Consider the following 19,804-nt stretch of genomic DNA (forward strand, 5'->3'; position numbering starts at 1 on the left):
GCAAAATTGAAAGAAATACGTCAAGTTTATATTGACCAAATTTTGACCGTATCACCCTTTAGCGCAACTTTAATTAAATATTCTTTGTATGTCTCCATAATTTTAGATTTAATGTTATACTTCAAATCCTATAAAGTGGTTATGTCATCGACGGAGGTAGGCCAGTGGCCGCCCAGGGTTACCTTTCAAAGATGCACAAACTGAAAATAAAGCACGCCCTGTTTTTTTGACAGTACTTTTTATATGTGAGCAATGTGTTGGAAGGTAATTCAGAGGGTGTTGGCCTGGACGGAATTGTGTTGGGGCTAGTTCTTGTTCCTTCCGTAGATGCGGGAGTTGGTTGTATTCGCCTAAACCCTACGTCAAATCGCATATTATGTAAATAAATACTCAGCCGGATGTTGCGGACAGGGCCGTGTATGTGTTCGGTATTCGGTAATTAACCGAACAAGGTTGTTTATGCGAGCGGGTCGCATATGCGGAAGGACAGCGTCTGCAGTAAAGACTGCATATGCGAACGGATCGCGTTTTGCGTACGAATCCCGTAAGCAAATATAGCTGCATACGCGGACAAACCGCCGAACCGAATGTAGATAAAAGCGTATGTGAACGGGTTTGGAAACTGCGTATGCGAAAATTTCGTGAATTCGAGTACAGCCAGTAGGGGATGGATGGCTTGTGTAAATAGATAAATAGGAAAGGAAACGGCTCTGCTATACTCGTAGTCGGTTGTTGCGGACAAGGTCGTGTATGTGATCGGCTAGTATTTAGTAAGTCAATTAATGCGGACAAGGTTGTGCATGCGAGCGAGTCGCGTAAGCGTACGAACCTTGTATTCAGATAAGACTGGGTATACGAACGGATAGCGTTTGCGGACGAACCGCGTAAACAGACAAAACTATGTGTGCGGACGAATGAAGATAAGACGGCGTATGTGAACGGGTTTGCGAACGCGAACGGTTCGCGAATGCGAATGTATCGCATTAGGAGAATACTAGAACAGCCAATATGGAAACAGTTGCTGAGTTGTTGCAGGGAGGTATGGCGACGAACCCCGTTGCAATATTATTTTTCTGGTATTATTCTGGTCGGCGTTTTCAACATGTGATCTTTATTTGTTATCCATAGTAATAAGGAACATGTCTTATTCGTTTCGTAATTTGGTTAATGCGTAAAAGGTTGTATATGCCAGCGAGTCGCATAAGCGAACGAATCGCGTATGCAGATAAGACTGCGTATGCGAACGGATCGCATTTTGCGGACGTAAGCACATAAATCTGCGTATACGGACATACCCCGAATGAAGATAGGACTGCGTTGCGAATGGGTCTAGTATACGGATGAACCGTGGATGCAGATGAAACTGCGTATGTGAGCGGTTCTCGATTGTATCGCGTTAAGATAATTTTAGTACAGTCAATAGGGGTACAAGTGCTGAGATGTGGCAAGGACGTTTGGAAACGAATCGCGTTGCAATGTTATTTTCTGGTATTTTGCAATATGTCGTATGCGGCAAGCACGTTGCGGACGAACCGCGTGTGAGATTACTGCTATATTATAAACATTTGTATAAGCGTTTTAATACACCTTTCATTGGCTGGGTGAGCTAAGACGTTCTGTTATGGTATCAGGCTCCTATCAGGGGGATAGGAGTGAACAAAAATTATAAATTGTAAAAAATAGATAACAACCAATTACAGTACACATATCATTTTATAGATGTTCTCGGAAATTGTCAGCTAAGTAAACCAACTACGTGGACCGTCTAAATAAAATTGAATAAGTCAATATACCATTGGGCATGGGTAAAATTTGTACCAAAGGTTCCGCCATGGTATCGTTGTCATTACCATATGAAGCAAATTATTTATGACAAATAGAAGTGAATTCATTTTTAATATTTTTATAGCATTTTTTATTGTCTTTTGATTTTATAGATTTCATAGAATTATGTTGATTATGATTCTTGTATTTTTGTTTTTGATGTATCAGAAATTTAAAAATAAATTTACATTGACTACACGAAAACCAACTGATTTTTTTTATATATTGTCATAATATTATTTATAACAAAATATTTATATTTTGTATTAAAATTATAAAGAAATGATACAACTTAATTTACAACAAACATTAAAGTTTTTCCTTAACTAAATTTTTCTATACACAAGACAAAAACTTAATTTTGAAATTACTCTAAAACATTAAATAGGACACAAGAGAACATCAATTAAAAATGTTTCACAGTTTATACAATCAACTTGGAGCCATAAAATTGTATGCGTATACAAAATTGAATGCTTACAGCCTATTCTACGCCCATCCATATAGATGTATATATGAAAGAAAATACGATTTTACTTGACATTGTAATAGGGATATTAATTTTTTGTTTTTTAATATTTAATATTTTTTAAGTAATATTATAAACATTTAAATTTCTAATAAAATATTTGATTTTCTATATACTTTTTTTTCTTAGTAACATATATAGTGAGGTATAATTTAAAAATAAACATTTACAAATGCTTTTTTATATTTATAATTAAAAATGTATATTTATTTTCATTTCAAACGAATATTTCGTCTAAATGAACGACGACCTTGTTCGGCCAATTGTTCCGCATTGAAGTCTTCATCACGTCCATACTAAAAAAAATTATAAAAGTATTAGTAAATTATAATAATATTTTTTTTTGTAATTTTTTAACCACCACCATAGGTTTGCCATTCCTATCATAGCACATCGAAATTTAGATTTTCAACCATATGTGATTGCAGAAAATCGCTTCTTCACATATGATTTTATTTCGGATGGTTCACAAGTCGCAAATTTCAACCGATTTGTTGTAACCCCCATAATGTTTGGTGTAGCCTCTTAGAAGCCGACTGCCCGATTTTACTTATTGGAGTTCATGAAGCGACATAGTTAGTCTATGGTCCATGGTGGAGTATATATAAATATAAAGGGTGATTCTTTTGAGGTTAGGATTTTCATGCATTAGTATTTGACAGATCACGTGGGATTTCAGACATGGTGTCAAAGAGAAAGATGCTCAGTATGCTTTGACATTTCATCATGAATAGACTTACTAACGAGCAACGCTTGCAAATCATTGAATTTTATTACCTAGAAAAGTTGGCAGAAAATCCGCTTTTTTATCGACAAATTTTGTTCAGCGATGAGGCTCATTTCTGGTTGAATGACTACGTAAATAAGCAAAATTGCCGCATTTGGAGTGAAGAGCAACCAGAAGCCGTTCAAGAACTGCCCATGCATCCCGAAAAATGCACTGTTTGGTGTGGTTTGTACGCTGGTGGAATCATTGGACCGTATTTTTTCAAAGATGCTGTTGGACGCAACGTTACGGTGAATGGCGATCGCTATCGTTCGATGCTAACAAACTTTTTGTTGCCAAAAATGGAAGAACTGAACTTGGTTGACATGTGGTTTCAACAAGATGGCGCTACATGCCACACAGCTCGCGATTCTATGGCCATTTTGAGAGAAAACTTCGGAGAACAATTCATCTCAAGAAATGGACCGGTAAGTTGGCCACCAAGATCATGCGATTTGACGCCTTTAGACTATTTTTTGTGGGGCTACGTCAAGTCTAAAGTCTACAGAAATAAGCCAGCAACTATTCCAGCTTTGGAAGACAACATTTCCGAAGAAATTCGGGCTATTCCGGCCGAAATGCTCGAAAAAGTTGCCCAAAATTGGACTTTCCGAATGGACCACCTAAGACGCAGCCGCGGTCAACATTTAAATGAAATTATCTTCAAAAAGTAAATGTCATGGACCAATCTAACGTTTCAAATAAAGAACCGATGAGATTTTGCAAATTTTAGGCGTTTTTTTTAAAAAAAAAGTTATCAAGCTCTTAACAAATCACCCTTTACATGGCCTTGCCGAATTTAGACTCGTTTTGTATTACAATTATACTTACTTTACAGAAATTATGCTGCATTAGCTCCAAAGCTGTCATACGATCTTTGGGATCATGTTGCAAACATTGTTCTATAAAATCATGACCCTCTTGCGACAAGGTTTCGGGAGCTTCAGGTTTTTCTCCCATACCAACTTTAAACATAATTTGGAAATTTGAATCGAATTGTGCCCAAGGTCGCTGAAATAGATTTTTTCATTAGTCAGTGTTTGCATATTAAAATTTCCCCCATTTGAGCTTACCTTTCCTGAGGCCATTTCAACAACTACACAACCAACGGACCATATATCAGCAGCTCTACCATGACCATCACTATTCGTTTTCGTAAAAACTTCTGGAGCCATGTAAGCTAAAAATAGAATAATAATAAAAAAAATAATTATAACAATATGATGTGGATCAATGCAACGATCGGAAGGGCGCAAAAATTCTATGGGGTGACATAGACAAGAACAAGTATATACGGCCGTTAGTTCGGCCATGCCGAATCTTATGTACCCTCCACCATGGATTGCGTAGACATTTCTACTAAAGACGGTCATCCACAAGTAAATTAAACTTAAAACTTCTTAACATCATCTTCTAAATTGTAAGTTAGTCCATGCGGGATTTTTTACTGTTTGGTAGATTGGTAGAATTCTTCATTTTTTTGGAAGATTTTGTAAAACATTCCTCTCCAACTATGAAATGCTTCATAAATTTTCTTTAGAAATAATATTTTGACAAAAGTTTCTACAGAAATAAAATTCTGACAAATTTTTCTATAGAAATAAAATCTTGACAAACTTTTCTATAGAAATAAATTTTTCACAAAATTTTCTATAGAAATAAAATATTTTTTTGGGGCTATATATAATATAGATGGGAGCCACCGTGGTGCAATGGTTAGCATGCCCGCCTTGCATACACAAGGTCGTGGGTTCGATTCCTGCTTCGACCGAACACCAAAAAGTTTTTCAGCGGTGGATTATCCCACCTCAGTAATGCTGGTGACATTTCTGAGGGTTTCAAAGCTTCTCTAAGTGGTTTCACTGCAGTGTGGAATGCCGTTCAGACTCGGCTATAAAAAGGAGGTCCCTTGTCATTGAGCTTAACATGGAATCGGGCAGCACTCAGTGATAAGAGAGAAGTTCACCAATGTGGTATCACAATGGACTGAATAGTCTAAGTGAGCCTGATACATCGGGCTGCCACCTAACCTAACCTAACATAGATCGATACGGATCAATTTTGGCATGGTTGTTATCGGCCATACACTAGCGAAATGTACCAAATTTCAACCGGTTCGGATGAATTTCCAAGAGGCTCCGGAGGTCAAATCTGGGCATCGGTTTATATATTATTATGTACCGATAAGGACCAATTTTTGCATGGTTATTAGATATACCAACATCACGTACCAAATTTCAGCCGGATCGGATGAAATTTGCTTCTCTTTGAGGCTCCGCAAGCCAAATCTGGGGATCGGTTTATATGGGGGCTATATATAATTATGGACCGATGTGGACCAATTTTTGCACGGTTCCTAAAGACCATATACCAACACCATGTACCAAATTTAAACCGGATCGGTTGAAATTCGCTTCACTTGGAGGCTCCGCAAGCCAAATCGGGGGATCGGTTTATATGGGGGCTATATATAATTATGAACCGATGTGGACCAATTTTTGCATGGTGGTTAGAGACCATATACTAACACCATGTACCAGATTTGAGCCGCATCGGATGAAATTTGCTTCTCTCAGAGGCCTCGCAAGCCAAATTTGGGGGTTCGTTTATATGGGGGCTATACGTAAAAGTAGACCGATATGGCCCATTTGCAATACCATCCGACCTACATTAATAGCAACTAATTGTGCCAAGTTTCAAGTCGATAGCTTGTTTCGTTCGGAAGTTAGCGTGATTTCAACAGACGGACGGACGGACATGCTTAGGTCGACTCAGAATTTCAACACGACCCAGAATATATATACTTAATGGGGTCTGAGAGCAATATTTCGATGTGTTACAAACGGAATGACAAAGTTAATATACCCCCATCCTATGGTGGATGGTATAAAAAGACTGGAGAACTATTCAAGGAGAGTAGTAAGGGGACTGGAAACAAAATAAGGAATTCATTGGGGACACCGAGTTCCTGGAATAAAAGAAGGTTACGAGGCAAAGAAGAAGTTAGAAAGTAAGACAAACTTAATACTGGATCAGGTGTATGTCAGGTTTCAAATAAGTGAGAGATCGGTAACGAATTCGACGGTTTAACCAATTTCAATCCCACGGAGGGGGGTTCTTTTGCATCGGATTGACCCGATGGGTCCTACTCATCGGCCAGCGGATGACATATCGGTGTACGTGTTGTTTCGTCCGTCTTTTTGTGTTGGAGAAGGTGCATCCTGGGGAGCCTCCTACGTTTGCTGCTGGTGAGAAACCCCGGACCATGGTACTGTTCGGTCTGCCGAAACCTGATTCGGTGACGTGTAACCGGTCCTTGGAATGGGTGCACTTCCGGAATTGCTCTGTCCTAGCATCGATGCGGGAGTTTAGTCATACTGACTTCGTGGCAGGATGCTGTCCCAACGATAGCAGCAGTGGGATTATGCGACCCTCCCGACATATCCCGCGCAACAATATTCTCCGACACAGCATCTTATACCCAATATTGTTATATCAGTTCCGGATAGTGCCTAGTTTTTGGAGTTGTATTGCAACGGGATCCGAGGGAAGATTAGTCAGATTGTGGGCTTTATAAATCGGAGGAGCATCTGGGTCGCAGAAACCCAAGAAACTAAGCTGAATGCTACCTGCAGCCTGCGCCGTTGTGATGCGCTACGCAATACGCAAGGATCGAACAAGAAATGGAGGTGGTGGCCTGGCTTTCATATTACACAGTATAGACCTATCCTACTTGTGTCAGACACTAGTATATGGAACGTATGGGGTTAGCAGTCAAGCCTGGGGTTGCCGCGATAGGGCTATAAAACGTGTATATACCACCGGTTGATAGCTGTGCTCCAGGTTATAGCCCATTGAGTCGATGTTGTGTGGTCATAACCGATTGGTGCTAGGAGACTTTTATTCCCACCATTAATTTTGACATTCTCTCCTAGGTATTGAGGTAAAAGTATGCCTCTCAGCATACTTTTGCACGGTGAACGAAGAGACCCCCACGCAAATTATAGATCATTGCAGCAGTTCGCCAGATATATATTTCGCATCGCCTGGTCTGATAAATGACGTTCCCTGGCAACCCGTCATTTCATTGGGTTCAGACCACCTCCTCATAATTCTCACCATTCACCGACCATCCGATTTCATTACCTCTAAACGCTGGACGTTTATCAACCAAAAGAAAGACTACTGGGAAAGCTTCAAAGGATATACAGATCACCGCTAAAGAATCTTGTTTAGAGCACCTGAAGCAATGTAACTTATGCACAATAGCAGGTATGTTGTGGTCAACAGTGAGAACCCTAAACTCGTTGAACAGACTATATAGCGACTATTTTTAATGATTGAAAGCACTTTAGATAAAAATAATAGAGCATTGTATGGGAACATACATTCATAGCGCACACAACTTCACTCCCGAAACGGTTCGAGAAGACTGAATCATCGTCGATGAACGAATGAACAGAATGCGAGCACTCGCTTGATCGAATCGGTTCGAATGAATGTAATTGTATGAACGAGATATGGTTTGAAACGAACCCCATAAATCAGTATCGAGTGAATGTTGTCGTGACGTCACTGACTGAAGTTGTGCATTCGTTGCAATTCTCGTTCGCAAGCAAACATTCAAATACATTTGGTGAAACGGGATAATCGAGAATACTTGAACATTCAACGGTCGTTTTGGGTATTTGCAAAGTTCTCGAGTATGTTATGACAAGAAATTAATGTTTGTTTAATTTTTTTTCCGCATTTATCTCTCCGAACGAAACTAAATATATTCAACGCGTGTGTCAAATATATATTGCTATACGGAAGTTAAACTTGGTTGTTATCAATATCAATCGTTCAGACACTCCAAATCTTCATAAATAAATGTCTGCGTATAATTTGCCGCATATTTGGGCCGAACAAAATATCAAATATGGAATTGTGGAATTGTGGAACAAAACGAACGAAGAACCCATTGAGCGCCAAATTACAAAGAGAAAATGGAAATGGTTAGGCTACACACTTAGAAAAGGTCCTGAGAGCATAGCCAAATCCGCCCTGGATTGGAACCCCAAATCTCAAGACGACCTGGCCGTCCTAGAAATACGTGGCGCAGATCTGTTGCACTAGAAATAAGAAAAATTAATAAGTCATGGGAAGAAGTTAAAAAAATCAGCGGAAATATAATACAATGGAATTCTCTTGTAAATGCCCTATGTTCCCAAGTGGAATGAATAAAGGAAAAAAAAATACGAATGTCATTTATACATAGAATAGACGACGCATTTTCCAGTTTATTTTAAATTTTGTTCTCAGAATTAAATACGAAAAACATTTAAAAGTGCGTCTCTAAAGAATTCTTAGTATATTGCCCAAAAATATCATCAAACCCATTTTTGTCCAAAATTTACGGCAAAGTACAATACATATAGAGTTGTTGTTACTATATGAGGTCAAAAAAATCGAATTCCTCGATTCCTTCGCTCTGTTTTCGAAAACAATTTGACTCGTTGTGTTTGATCCCGAAGACTGAAGTTGTTTGATTGACCGTTTCATACAACACAAACGAGAACGAGTTATGGTTGTATTCGAACGTACAAAAATCGGTCCAAACGGGAACGACTACAAATCTCTACCTTACTTGTTGGGCTTCGAGATGTTCTCGAACACAAAAATATATGACCGATGCAATGCTCTAAAATATAAGCCCCTTTTTGAAAGAACATGTCGAGTAAACCCGGCCAAATATACCTCACAAGTCGATAATATATGCTGGAGTCGAATCCGAAAACGAGTAAATTTGTATAGACTCCCCTTATTAATACCGTAGCTCAGCTTCTGTATTACAAATCAATTTGAAATTTCTACTCACCTTGAGTTCCCACATATCCTTGCAATTCTCCAGGAACTGTTGTATGTGCTTGTATCTTTACAGCCGAACCAAAGTCACCCAATTTCAGACTATTACCACCAGCAACCAAAAATATATTTGCAGTCTTTATATCCCTATGGACAATACCATGTTTGTGTAGCTCGGCAACACCGGACAGTAGTTGTGAGGTGAAACGTCGGGTAAGACCTTCTGGTAAACCTCCAGTCAATTCTACCAAAGATTCTAATGTGCCCTCTGAGCATAATTCCATAAATATAAGTAGCTCTTCACGATGCACTTCAATGCCATAGTAACGCACCAAATTCTCATGTTTGATGCCTTCAAGAATTTTCAATTCTTCTGCAACATTTTTAAGAACCCTCGTCTCACCGGGATGTATGGCTATCTCTTTCATGGCCATTAACTCTCCAGTGTTATTATTTACAGCTGTATAGACTTTGCCAAAACGACCTTGGCCAATTTTGATGCCACGATGCCAACGGAAATGAACGCTACGAGCTCGTATTTGTACTTTATCGCTGGAATTCAATGCCTTAATGTGACCTATGAGATTGCGTTCACGCAATCGTTCATCCAGATCTAAATCGAGGCGATTCACAGCATCTCGTATGCGTATTTGTCTTAGGGCTAATGTGGCATCTGCTGAATTTGTGGCTATATTCTGGTTGGGATTCACTTCACTTGGTGGAGTAGAAGGTGAAGCTGCCTTGTCATTGAGCGCAGGCACAATTAGTCGTAAATCTCCAATTTTATTGGTTATATCCAATGAGGAATCTGTAGAGTCCAAAGAGTCTGTACGGCTGAAGAGTTCATCTTTGTGACTAAATTGTGGATGTAGAAATTTGTTGTATTGTGGTGATTGTTGTGACCCAGAATTGTTTACCACAATACCTGCAGACATGGGCGAACGTGTGGGTGTACGAGATCTACTTGTTGCTGGCGAGGAACCTTTACGGGTTCTAGGCGATGCCTTCTTTCTAGCTACCTTCTCGGGTTCCGAGGTGATACCAATCACATGTGAAATACAACGATCCATTTTCTTTTTCAAATCCTCAAATTGTGTTTCATCCAAATGTCGTGTAATTTGTGGGTCACATGCCAATATAAGGAATTCTAAACCCTGTGAAGCCCAACGAGGACGCATACCCCTTCCTCGTTCACAACGTTCCGTTACAAATTGCATCCACATTTTGGCAAAAGTTACTATACCCAAAGCTAAATCACATTCACATCCTTCATTTTTATTGGCCATAATGCGATGTTCAAATAGTCTTATGACATCCTTGTGGTATTCAAATCCAAATTTATAGCCCTGATGTAAAATTTCACGAGTTCTAGAGAGAACAGCTTGGCGATCTTGTTCCTGAAATTTAAAAGATTACAGATTAGCGGGAATTCATTCAAAACAGTATGAGGTGGACAAATTGGAATAGGACTTTATTTGGGGAAAAAATTTTTGTATGCTATACAATACTAAACAGTTTCACACACCAATATGATATTGAGTTTCAGTTGGAATCGCCCAAGAGTAACTCCCTGTATATAATACAAATAGTATATCAATTCTCTTAAGGTTTCAGGAATCCTCTTTAGGAAGGGAAACGAACATACTTGCCGCCTAAGAACGGCCATGACGATTAAGGAAAGGTTAGATTAGATAAGATTAGATTAGGTTATACAAGCAGTGCTTGATTCAGACTCACTTAGACCGTGCAGTCCATGTTGTGCTCTACTTAAATTAACATTTTCTAGATCTGTCAGATCTCTAAACCTATATTCTACAAAGTTTGCCAACGACGTATACATAAGGAAGGACATTCACACAAAATGTGCTGGATTCTTTTGCATCCGCATCCCATTCTTCATGCGGTATGAGCTTCCAGCTAGCTGGATCCATACATACAGATCCTAGTCATGTGAATAATCTCCTAAGACAATTGAAAAAAAAAAACAGGTGCTCTTTGACGATGTTCTACTGCAATCGCATCCAAGAGAGTAAGACGTTGGTCTTACTCTTAGATTGCAGGAGAATCCCCAGAAGTAGGGATTATCCCATGCGGTCCGAACCACGAGAACAAGCACTTCAGAATCTTTCTAGGTCCAGTCAGGTGAACAAGCTCAAAGGAGATTTGTACAGAAAGTTTCGATGTTAATGATTTTAAGCTCCCTTTACATCCGTGCCATGCGAATAAGCACCGAAGGGAATTGTAGAAGGATAAGTGCGATGTTCTGAAATCCGATCTAAGCGAATAAGACTAATCAGCGATTGCAGGTGAATACCCAGAAGTAGGAATTATCCCAAACCAAGCGAACACGGCAGGTGGTAGGAAAACCACTAGAGCACCTCAGAAACTTTCTACTTCCAGCCAGGTGAACAAGCTCAAAAAATAATTGTAAAAAAGGCTTTAATTAAATTTCTTAATATGAACACTACATGGTCTTTACATCCCAGCCATGAGAATAAGCTCTTAAGTGCTCATAGACGATACTCTCCTACAATCCGATCTAAGCGAATAAGACCAAGGAAAGATTGGAGGAGAATCCCCAGAAGTAGAGATTATCCCCTTGCGGTCCGAACCAGTTGGTAGGAAAACCAATAATGATATAAATAATGATGCTCACTTTACATCCGAGCCATGTGGATAAGCTGCTAAGAGATTTGTAGAAATATAAGTGTTCTTAGACGATGTTCTCCTACAATCCGGTCTAAGCGAATAAGACCATGGAAAGATTGGAGAAAACTACACAGAGGTAAGGATGATCCCCTGCGGACTGAACCAGTTGGTGGGAAAGCCAATAATGATATAAATAATGATGCTCTCTTTGCATCCGAATCGTGCGAATAAGCTCCTAAGAATGATAAGTGTTCATAGACGATATTCTCCTACCATCCGATCTAATCGAATAAGACCAAGGAAAGATTGGAGTGGAATCCACAGAGGTAGGGAAGATCCCGCTGCAGTTCGAACTGAAAGAACAAGCTTCAAAGTTGGTAGGGAAACCACTAGAGCAGCTCAAAACCTTTCTACGTCCACACAGGTAAACAAGCTCGAAGGATATGATCACCCCTTTTCAGTTTTCTATTAAAGATTTTTCACCTGAGGCAATACCGCAATTTTCTGTCCACCTATTGGTATGTCCGTGTCTAACTGAGCATGGGAATATCACATCTCTATCAGTAAATACCTTGTCTTTCTCGGTTCGGGAAAAAGTCCATTGGCCCTTAGCCCATCTGTGTACTCTTCCCATATCCTCATTCAGTTTCCCTACATACCCAGTAATTTCTTCCACAGGAATCACTATGTACTCGTAACAAGCATCCACTATATCTAACCTAATCTATTGAATATAATTATAATTTCGAGAAAACTTACATCCAAATCCATGACATGCACTGGAGAACATCTTTCCTGGACTCGTTCAATAATTTTAGTCAATTTATTTCTCACATCCAAAACATCACGCTGTAGCTGTTTAAATGACTCTTTAGCCTCTTCACAAACAAAATCACACTGCACACCGCGGGAATCAACGTCATTCTCGAAATGTTCTCTATGGAAATCGGGCGATTCAACATCGCGACAAAATGCTTTGGCAAAAAATAACACCTTCACTGAACTTTCACGTTCCACTGTAAATAGAGATTGTGTCTCTCGACATATGGTCAAGACTTGCCATTTCAATTCGCTTTCGAGATTCTGAGCAGCTGTACCATCGATTTGTATGTCCAATTCTTCAGAACGACTGACCAAACGCTCAGATATTCCATTCAAGAGATTTCGAATAATCGAACAAAACTTTTTCGCCGCCAGTGTATGCATGCCGGAGATCATAGGTGAAACAAGTTTGGTGAACATCCATTCCTTTTCTAAGACAGACTTTTGGTTATTCTCAGGGCAAGCAATCAAAACCAATTGGTCAATATAATCCAAATACAATTCGAAAACTTTTCTCACAGTCTCATCATATTGATTTAGAATACTTGTATAACGCTCCAACTCATCTTCATTTTCCACCAAGGCGGTGTTAATGTGACGTCGATAACGTTCTCTATGGGTCAAAGCCAATGTGAGACCTTCTCGTAACTCTTTCATTAGTTGTTCCAAACTCAAGGGATTCGGTTTGGGTGGTCGTGTCTCCAAGCGCATACGCAAAAATTCATGCATAAACTGTAATGGGACTCCACTTAGAAATACAAAAATCGGAATGTATGTTGGCAAATTTATGGATTTGTACTCTTCACTCCAGTAGCCATAGCGGCGTAATTCCTCGATTTGTTCTTGACTAATATCGGGTTCCAGACGAGGACAATCGTCCTCAATCTTTTCAGTCTCAAAATCGTAATCTTCAGTTCCTGGCTTTTCCAGTGAGATTTGAGCCTTAAACATTACTCTATTGTGAAGTTTGTGCAGGAAGGCCAATGATTTTGCCAAACCACGAGACTTTAGGACATTCTCAATAAATTTTCTATATAAAACCGATGATTGTTCTGGGTTTGTTCCACTACCATTACGTAAGGGTTCAACACTGAAAATGTTAATGTCGTGTATTGAATTTTTCCGGAATGTATGACCACCAATAGTCGAGGTCATATTCTCGGATATTTGACTGATCTCAGTTGATGAGGAACTGGAAGAAACAAAAAAAGTTAATAGATAATTTTTTACTTTTCTAATCTCATTCTTTCTTACTCATTACTGCTCGATGTATCTCCTGGAACATGGGCCACATCATTCAATAGAAATTGTACCTTAGGCATTGGGACTCCTCCATTATTTGCCGATGATAATTTACGATGTGACGATCTTGTTGAATCAATTGAATGCATTCCCGAATCATCATTATCCATGCCCGATACAGATGAATTACCACTACTCGATTCTGTTGTCGTGTATGAGGTCTGCACGGGCCAGGAGAATTTCTCCCCTTGTAATCGGGCTAATATTTTCCCCAATATGACTAGCTTTAAACGGGCTTGCTTTGTTATATTATACCAAAGGCACATGGTCTTAATACGTCCCACAAATGATTCACTTTTATAAATGGGATGGAATGCACCCATTGCTTGTGATGAGGGATACAAAGCTTCAGCTGCCTCTAGACGTGTTAGTAATTCTTCAACTTCTTTCATTGCGATTTCCTGTTGATCAATACAGTCTTTACAATACAACGATAAACATCCTTCACAGAATTTTTGCGGTTGAGGAGCTACAAAGAAAAAGGGAATAGGAAAAGGAGAGTTGTGAGTTTTAGGAAACATGAAGAATCAATTTCTCTATTGTTGTATTCAATGAGATCAAGCCAATTGACAATCAATTGACGAGAGTATAGTCACACTGAATATGTTACATGGCAGGATGACGACAGCAGTAGCGGGTCATCAGACTCCCTGACCCCAGTGACTTCCCTTGCTAATCAATATTCCCCGACGAAGCATCTGACACCGAATATTGTTGTAGCAGTTCCGTTGCAATTTATTTGCCACGGACTCCAGGGCAAGATCACTTAGATTGAAGATTTTATGAATCGGAAGAGAATCAGAGTCGAGGCGATCTAAAAGACCATGTGCTACATAAGGATGGCAGAAAGTACATGAGGGTAGCAGTCTAGGGCTGCCAAGATAGCGGTACATAACGTCTACATGCCACCGGTTGGAAGCAATGCTCCATTTTATAGCCGTTGACGTTGAATGGCTGTTGTGTGGACAGTAGTTCGCCAGATATATCTTTAGTGTCACCTGATCTGATAAATGAAGTATCCTGGCAACCCGTCATTTTACTGGGACCAGACAACCTCCTTACAATTCTCACAATTGACTGGACCTCTGACTTCATAATCTCTGAACGCCGGATGTTTATCAACAAAGAGAGCCATCTCGGCCGGTTTCAAAGAATACATAAATCGGCCCTTCTCAAGTTCAGTTTGCTCAGAGGGTGTTGCAGGACATAATGAACGCAGCAACCGCTCGCTTCATACGTGCTGGTCGAATTGCCCAGGTGAGACCAACTTCCCAGTGGGACTCACAGACGAGCATGACGAACGCCGTCGTGCTAACCCTACTGCCCCAAGAATGAGGGAACTGAATCTAATATTAGTAACATAATATAGTCGACGAGCACAAGCGGAACACATGGTTAGAGCACAGGAAACAATGTAACCTCAACAATTAGAGCCCTCTCGAACCCCGCTACATGGGATGAAGGGATCCCTGTCACCTTTGGCGAACTGACGGTGATTGATCGATTGATTTCAACCGACAGTTTATTGGAGCATCCCGAGAGTGATAGAGCCAATGGGAGAGCCATCCGTCGCATTCGTGGTCTCTGAACCAGAGACATACCACATTTTACTCCTGCTAAAGTTACCAATGTCATCAACGGCACAAAACCATCCAAAGAGCTAGGCCACGACGTAATTTGCTGCTAAATTTGCTAATGCTGAAGCATCTGGGATTTAAGTACTTGATCGGACTCATTAATTTGTCTTTGGAATCACTCATTATACCTGATGTCGGGAAAATGGGTAGGGTGATTAAACTACTGAATTCAGGCAAAAGCTCGAGCAAGGGTTAATGGTACGCCGACCGATTTCTCTTCTCTCCTCAGTAGCCCAGATACTTGAGACACTACTATTCCCCAGCCTTGTGGAGAAATTTCCAGCTTCCAACCTTCCAACATGGATTTCGTAATGTTCATAGTACAACAACAGCTTGGCATGCCATTTTAGCATACATAAATAGGGGACTCATCTAGCCCAAGCCGTGTCACAGGACGGTCCTCGTGGCGCTTGACCTATCGAAATCATTCGATAAGATCCACTATGACAGACTGTTCGTGAACATCGAAAATACGTTCCTACTGGCAGGAACCAAGCATTCGGTTCGCAAATATTCTCTACATATTTTCTATTCCACCACCTCCAGACGGCGTCGAGATTGTATCATATGCGGACGACTGTACATTCATGGCACCCAGGCTTATTTTTGATAACATCTGCGATCGATTGAACGTCTACCTTGATGATCTTACTAGTTATTTCATTGTTAGAAATCTGAAGATATCCTCCAACAAATCCTCAGTGATACTATTCACTTCACGGACAGCAGAATCACACAGGTAGTTTATTGTCGGATTCCATGGCGAAACAATTCCGACTATAAATTACCCCAAGGTTATCGGGTTCACATTCGACAGCATTTTTTTGATGACGTCTACCTTTGCACGAATATATAAAAAATCCGCTATCGTTACTCGAACATGGAATGTCCACTCCATACGAAAGCCGTTCATGAACGCCCGTGGACGAAACCATGAACATCCCGTTTTGATTTCTCGTGGAAGTTTCCTTTTCATTTTGTTACCTTCCGTTCACGATTTTGGATTCTATTAGGGTATAAGGTAATTGGCCGGTCAGTGGTATACTATGCAGCGCCAGTGTGAACACATCAGACAAGTGATACGCAGAGGAATAACATACATATCTGTCAGAACGCTGCCCTTAGAACTTCAATTATTTGGCGATTTTAGTGAAGAATTTCTATTTAAAATGTGGATTTTTGGGGACGAAAGCATCCATGTTTGGGGACAAGAACCTAGAAAATACTGGCAACACTGTATCCCATAATCTACAGGATGACTTTTGCTGAATAACAGGTTGGCTGATAAGTCCCCGGTCTAACAAAGGAAAACACATTTTTTTGTCAAAATTCGTTTTTATTATGCAACATAGTTCCCTTCAAGAGCGATACAACGATTATAACGACCTTCCAATTTTTTGATACCATTTGGTAGTACTCCTTCGGATTTGCCTCAAAATAGGCCTCAGTTTCGGCGATCACCTCTTCATTCCAGCCAAATTTTTTTCCTGCGAGCATCCTTTTGAGGTCTGAGAACAAGAAAAAGTCGCTGGGGGCCAGATCTGGAGAATACGGTGGGTGAGGAACAATTCGAAGCCCAATTAATGAATTTTGCCATCGTTCTCAATGACTTGTGGTACGGTGCGTTGTCTTGGTGGAACAACACTTTTTTCTTCTTCATATGGGGCCGTTTTGCCGTGATTTCTACCTTCAAACACTCCATATAATAGTCACTGTTAATGGTTTTTCCCTTCTCAAGATAATCGATAAAAATTATTCCATGCGCATCCCAAAAAACAGAGGCCATTACTTTGCCAGCGGACTTTTGAGTCTTTCCACGCTTCGGAGACGGTTCACCGGTCGCTGTCCACTCAGCCGACTGTCGATTGGACTCAGGAGTGTAGTGATGGAGCCATGTTTCATCCATTGTCACATATCGACGGAAAAACTCGGGTGTATTACGAGTTAACAGCTGCAAACACCGCTCAGAATCATCAACACGTTGTTGTTTTTGGTCAAATGTGAGCTCGCGCGGCACCCATTTTGCATACAGCTTAAGGCCTCTGCTATCTCGATCAACTTCATTTTACGGTCATTCAAAATCCTTTTGTGGATTTTTTTGATGTTTTCCTCGGTAACCACCTCTTTCGGGCGTCCACTGCGTTCACCGTCCTCCGTGCTCATTTAACCACGCTTGAATTTTGCATACCAATCAATTATTGTTGATTTCCCTGGGGCAGAGTCCGGAAACTCATTATCAAGCCAAGTTTTTGCTTCCACCGTATTTTTTCCATTCAGAAAACAGTATTTTATCAAAACATGCCATTTTTTCACAATAACAAAAGATGCTTCACAAAAGACGCTCTATCTCACAAACTAATTGACGTACAGACGTCAAATTTTGACACGAATCATTTGAAGGTTGGTACTATATAAAAATAATATGCATTTAATACTAGCGACGCCATCTATGTCAGACCGGGGACTTATCAGACAACCTGTTAAGTAAGATCACCTATTTAACTTCCGTAAAGAAACCAAATATCTTTTCAGTTGTAATATAATTTTATGCAGTATCAGATCCCTAAACAACTCCTCATACTTCTAAATACTTCGATATGATGTAAGAATAATCTCTAGAATATTCATAACACTTTAATTTCGGACAATTTCCACATACTTACAACTCGCATTACTGTCGGTTCCTACACCACTATCAACACTAAATTCACTGTCTTGTCGTCGAAATCGTGGTTGGAATTTATAGTTGATAATTTGTGTTAGTAAATCGGGAACATCTTTGCGGGCAGTAAATAAATACTTGTCCTGTTGTTCGGGTGTACGATCAGCTTGCCATGCTTGTAGCTCAAGCCAAATCAAATCTTTGACCTCTGTTTGCCAAGTGTGTTCTTCGTGGGAAAGCTAGAAGGAAAGGAAGGACTTTTGTTTTAATTTAAGATTCATTTAGTCACTCATTAAGCCTTACCTTAGCATCTTGCCGATCCACACTACCCAATTTTATGAGATTAGCAAATGTTTCATGGAATTCCTTACGAATCTTAAATCCCGGGGTCGACTGAAATCCCAAATTGAAATTATGCATAAATGCCTGGGGCGGGGCTGAAGATCTACAACATATGGGTCTTGAGGATACACTCATGTAACGATTGTAGGATTCCACCACCTTGGGTTGTTGATAACGCAAAGTGACTTCGGTATTTAGAGGTGTACACTTGTCCATAGCTTCTAGATTGTGAGAGCTTTCATGGAAACTATTCACCCGAGGATTATAGCTACTTAGCACTGCTGTTGTGGAGTTTAGAGCTAGGGAATTTTTCAATTCACGTTCCGATTCCCGCAATAGGGCCTGGGCCCGTTTATCAGTGCGCTTAGCGGCACCACTGCTATCCTCATTTACAAACATTTCATTAAGTAATGCACAGTCCATGGTGTTTCGTCGTAAGACACGTGACCGGGTCATTCGAGGTGTACCTCTTTTGGGCACCACTGGCGTTTCACAGCCACTATGTGAAAGAAATTAATGAAATGAATGAAATTTACACAAAATCCTAATGAAAGCAATGGCATAACTTACGACGACCCTGTTGAGGTAATAGCATTTGCCCGTTGTTTCCGTTCCCAATCTCGACATTTATTCTTCAATCGTGTTCTTGGTGGTGTTGTGCCAAATGCCTCAAATTCTGCCACCAACAGATCATCGGGATGTGTACTTGCCAAATCATCTTCAAATTTCATGTCGCGGTAATTCACCGCTTTTGAGGATGTGGGCTTAACACGGATCTCAACTCTGTGAAAAGAAAGAACAGACATAGAGATTAACAAAGTGTGAATAACTAAATGGAAATTGTAGAAAAAACCCCATACAAATGAATGATGATGGGCTGGGGGAGTAGGTGTGAATATCGGTTGGGGTGATGATTGTAATAAATAAACACTTTAGTTGATATCGCAAATAAAAACTCCCCCCATTTGCGTATGGCAGTTCCATGATGATAGCAAATTATTTGCATGTCTTTTATCGCCAAGGAAGATAGATATAAATATCATTGTTTTTTTTCATTTCATTTCATTTTTCTTGCTATAGGCCAATGACAAAACGTTCAATTCAATATTCAAATATTGGCATTTTCAATTTCTTATTTGAATTCTCAGCGATTTTGTATGCTAACCAACTGAGGTGATGTATATGAAATCATGTGGTCTGACCTATATTTTTGCAATGCTATTGTATTACAGAAACTAACGAATAAAATTTGTCAATACCCAAAGTGAAAGATTGTTATATTGCGCAAAATTGTCAATTTGAATAACCCAATAGAATTGGTCTGCACCTACTAGGAATATAGTATGTAGGTCATAGAACCCATAAATCCATCGATTCGGAATCAATCAGCTGTATCGTTGATGCAATAATGGCTTTCTTCAGGT

At 39.9% G+C, this 19,804-nt stretch overlaps 1 protein-coding gene across 3 annotated transcripts in view; it reads right to left on the bottom strand.

Annotated features, from left to right (window-relative positions):
* Nucleotides 1–1,891: 1,891 nt before the first annotated feature.
* Nucleotides 1,892–19,804, bottom strand: part of Mekk1 (mitogen-activated protein kinase kinase kinase 4) — a 67,418-nt gene continuing 49,505 nt past the window's right edge. For all 3 annotated transcript variants that reach the window (XM_075292887.1, XM_075292888.1, XM_075292890.1), the window contains 9 exons: nucleotides 18,951–19,163; nucleotides 18,342–18,879; nucleotides 18,040–18,277; nucleotides 13,692–14,208; nucleotides 12,375–13,629; nucleotides 8,980–10,363; nucleotides 4,193–4,299; nucleotides 3,951–4,130; nucleotides 1,892–2,649 (listed from right to left, as the gene is read on the bottom strand). In XM_075292887.1, coding sequence (XP_075149002.1) covers nucleotides 2,566–2,649; nucleotides 3,951–4,130; nucleotides 4,193–4,299; nucleotides 8,980–10,363; nucleotides 12,375–13,629; nucleotides 13,692–14,208; nucleotides 18,040–18,277; nucleotides 18,342–18,879; nucleotides 18,951–19,163 — 4,516 coding nt within the window. In that variant the 3' untranslated portion in view covers nucleotides 1,892–2,565. The remainder of the gene's footprint in view (nucleotides 2,650–3,950; nucleotides 4,131–4,192; nucleotides 4,300–8,979; nucleotides 10,364–12,374; nucleotides 13,630–13,691; nucleotides 14,209–18,039; nucleotides 18,278–18,341; nucleotides 18,880–18,950; nucleotides 19,164–19,804) is intronic.

This window comes from Haematobia irritans, chromosome 1, assembly GCF_050003625.1.
Source record: "Haematobia irritans isolate KBUSLIRL chromosome 1, ASM5000362v1, whole genome shotgun sequence".
Lineage (NCBI taxonomy): Eukaryota > Metazoa > Arthropoda > Insecta > Diptera > Muscidae > Haematobia > Haematobia irritans.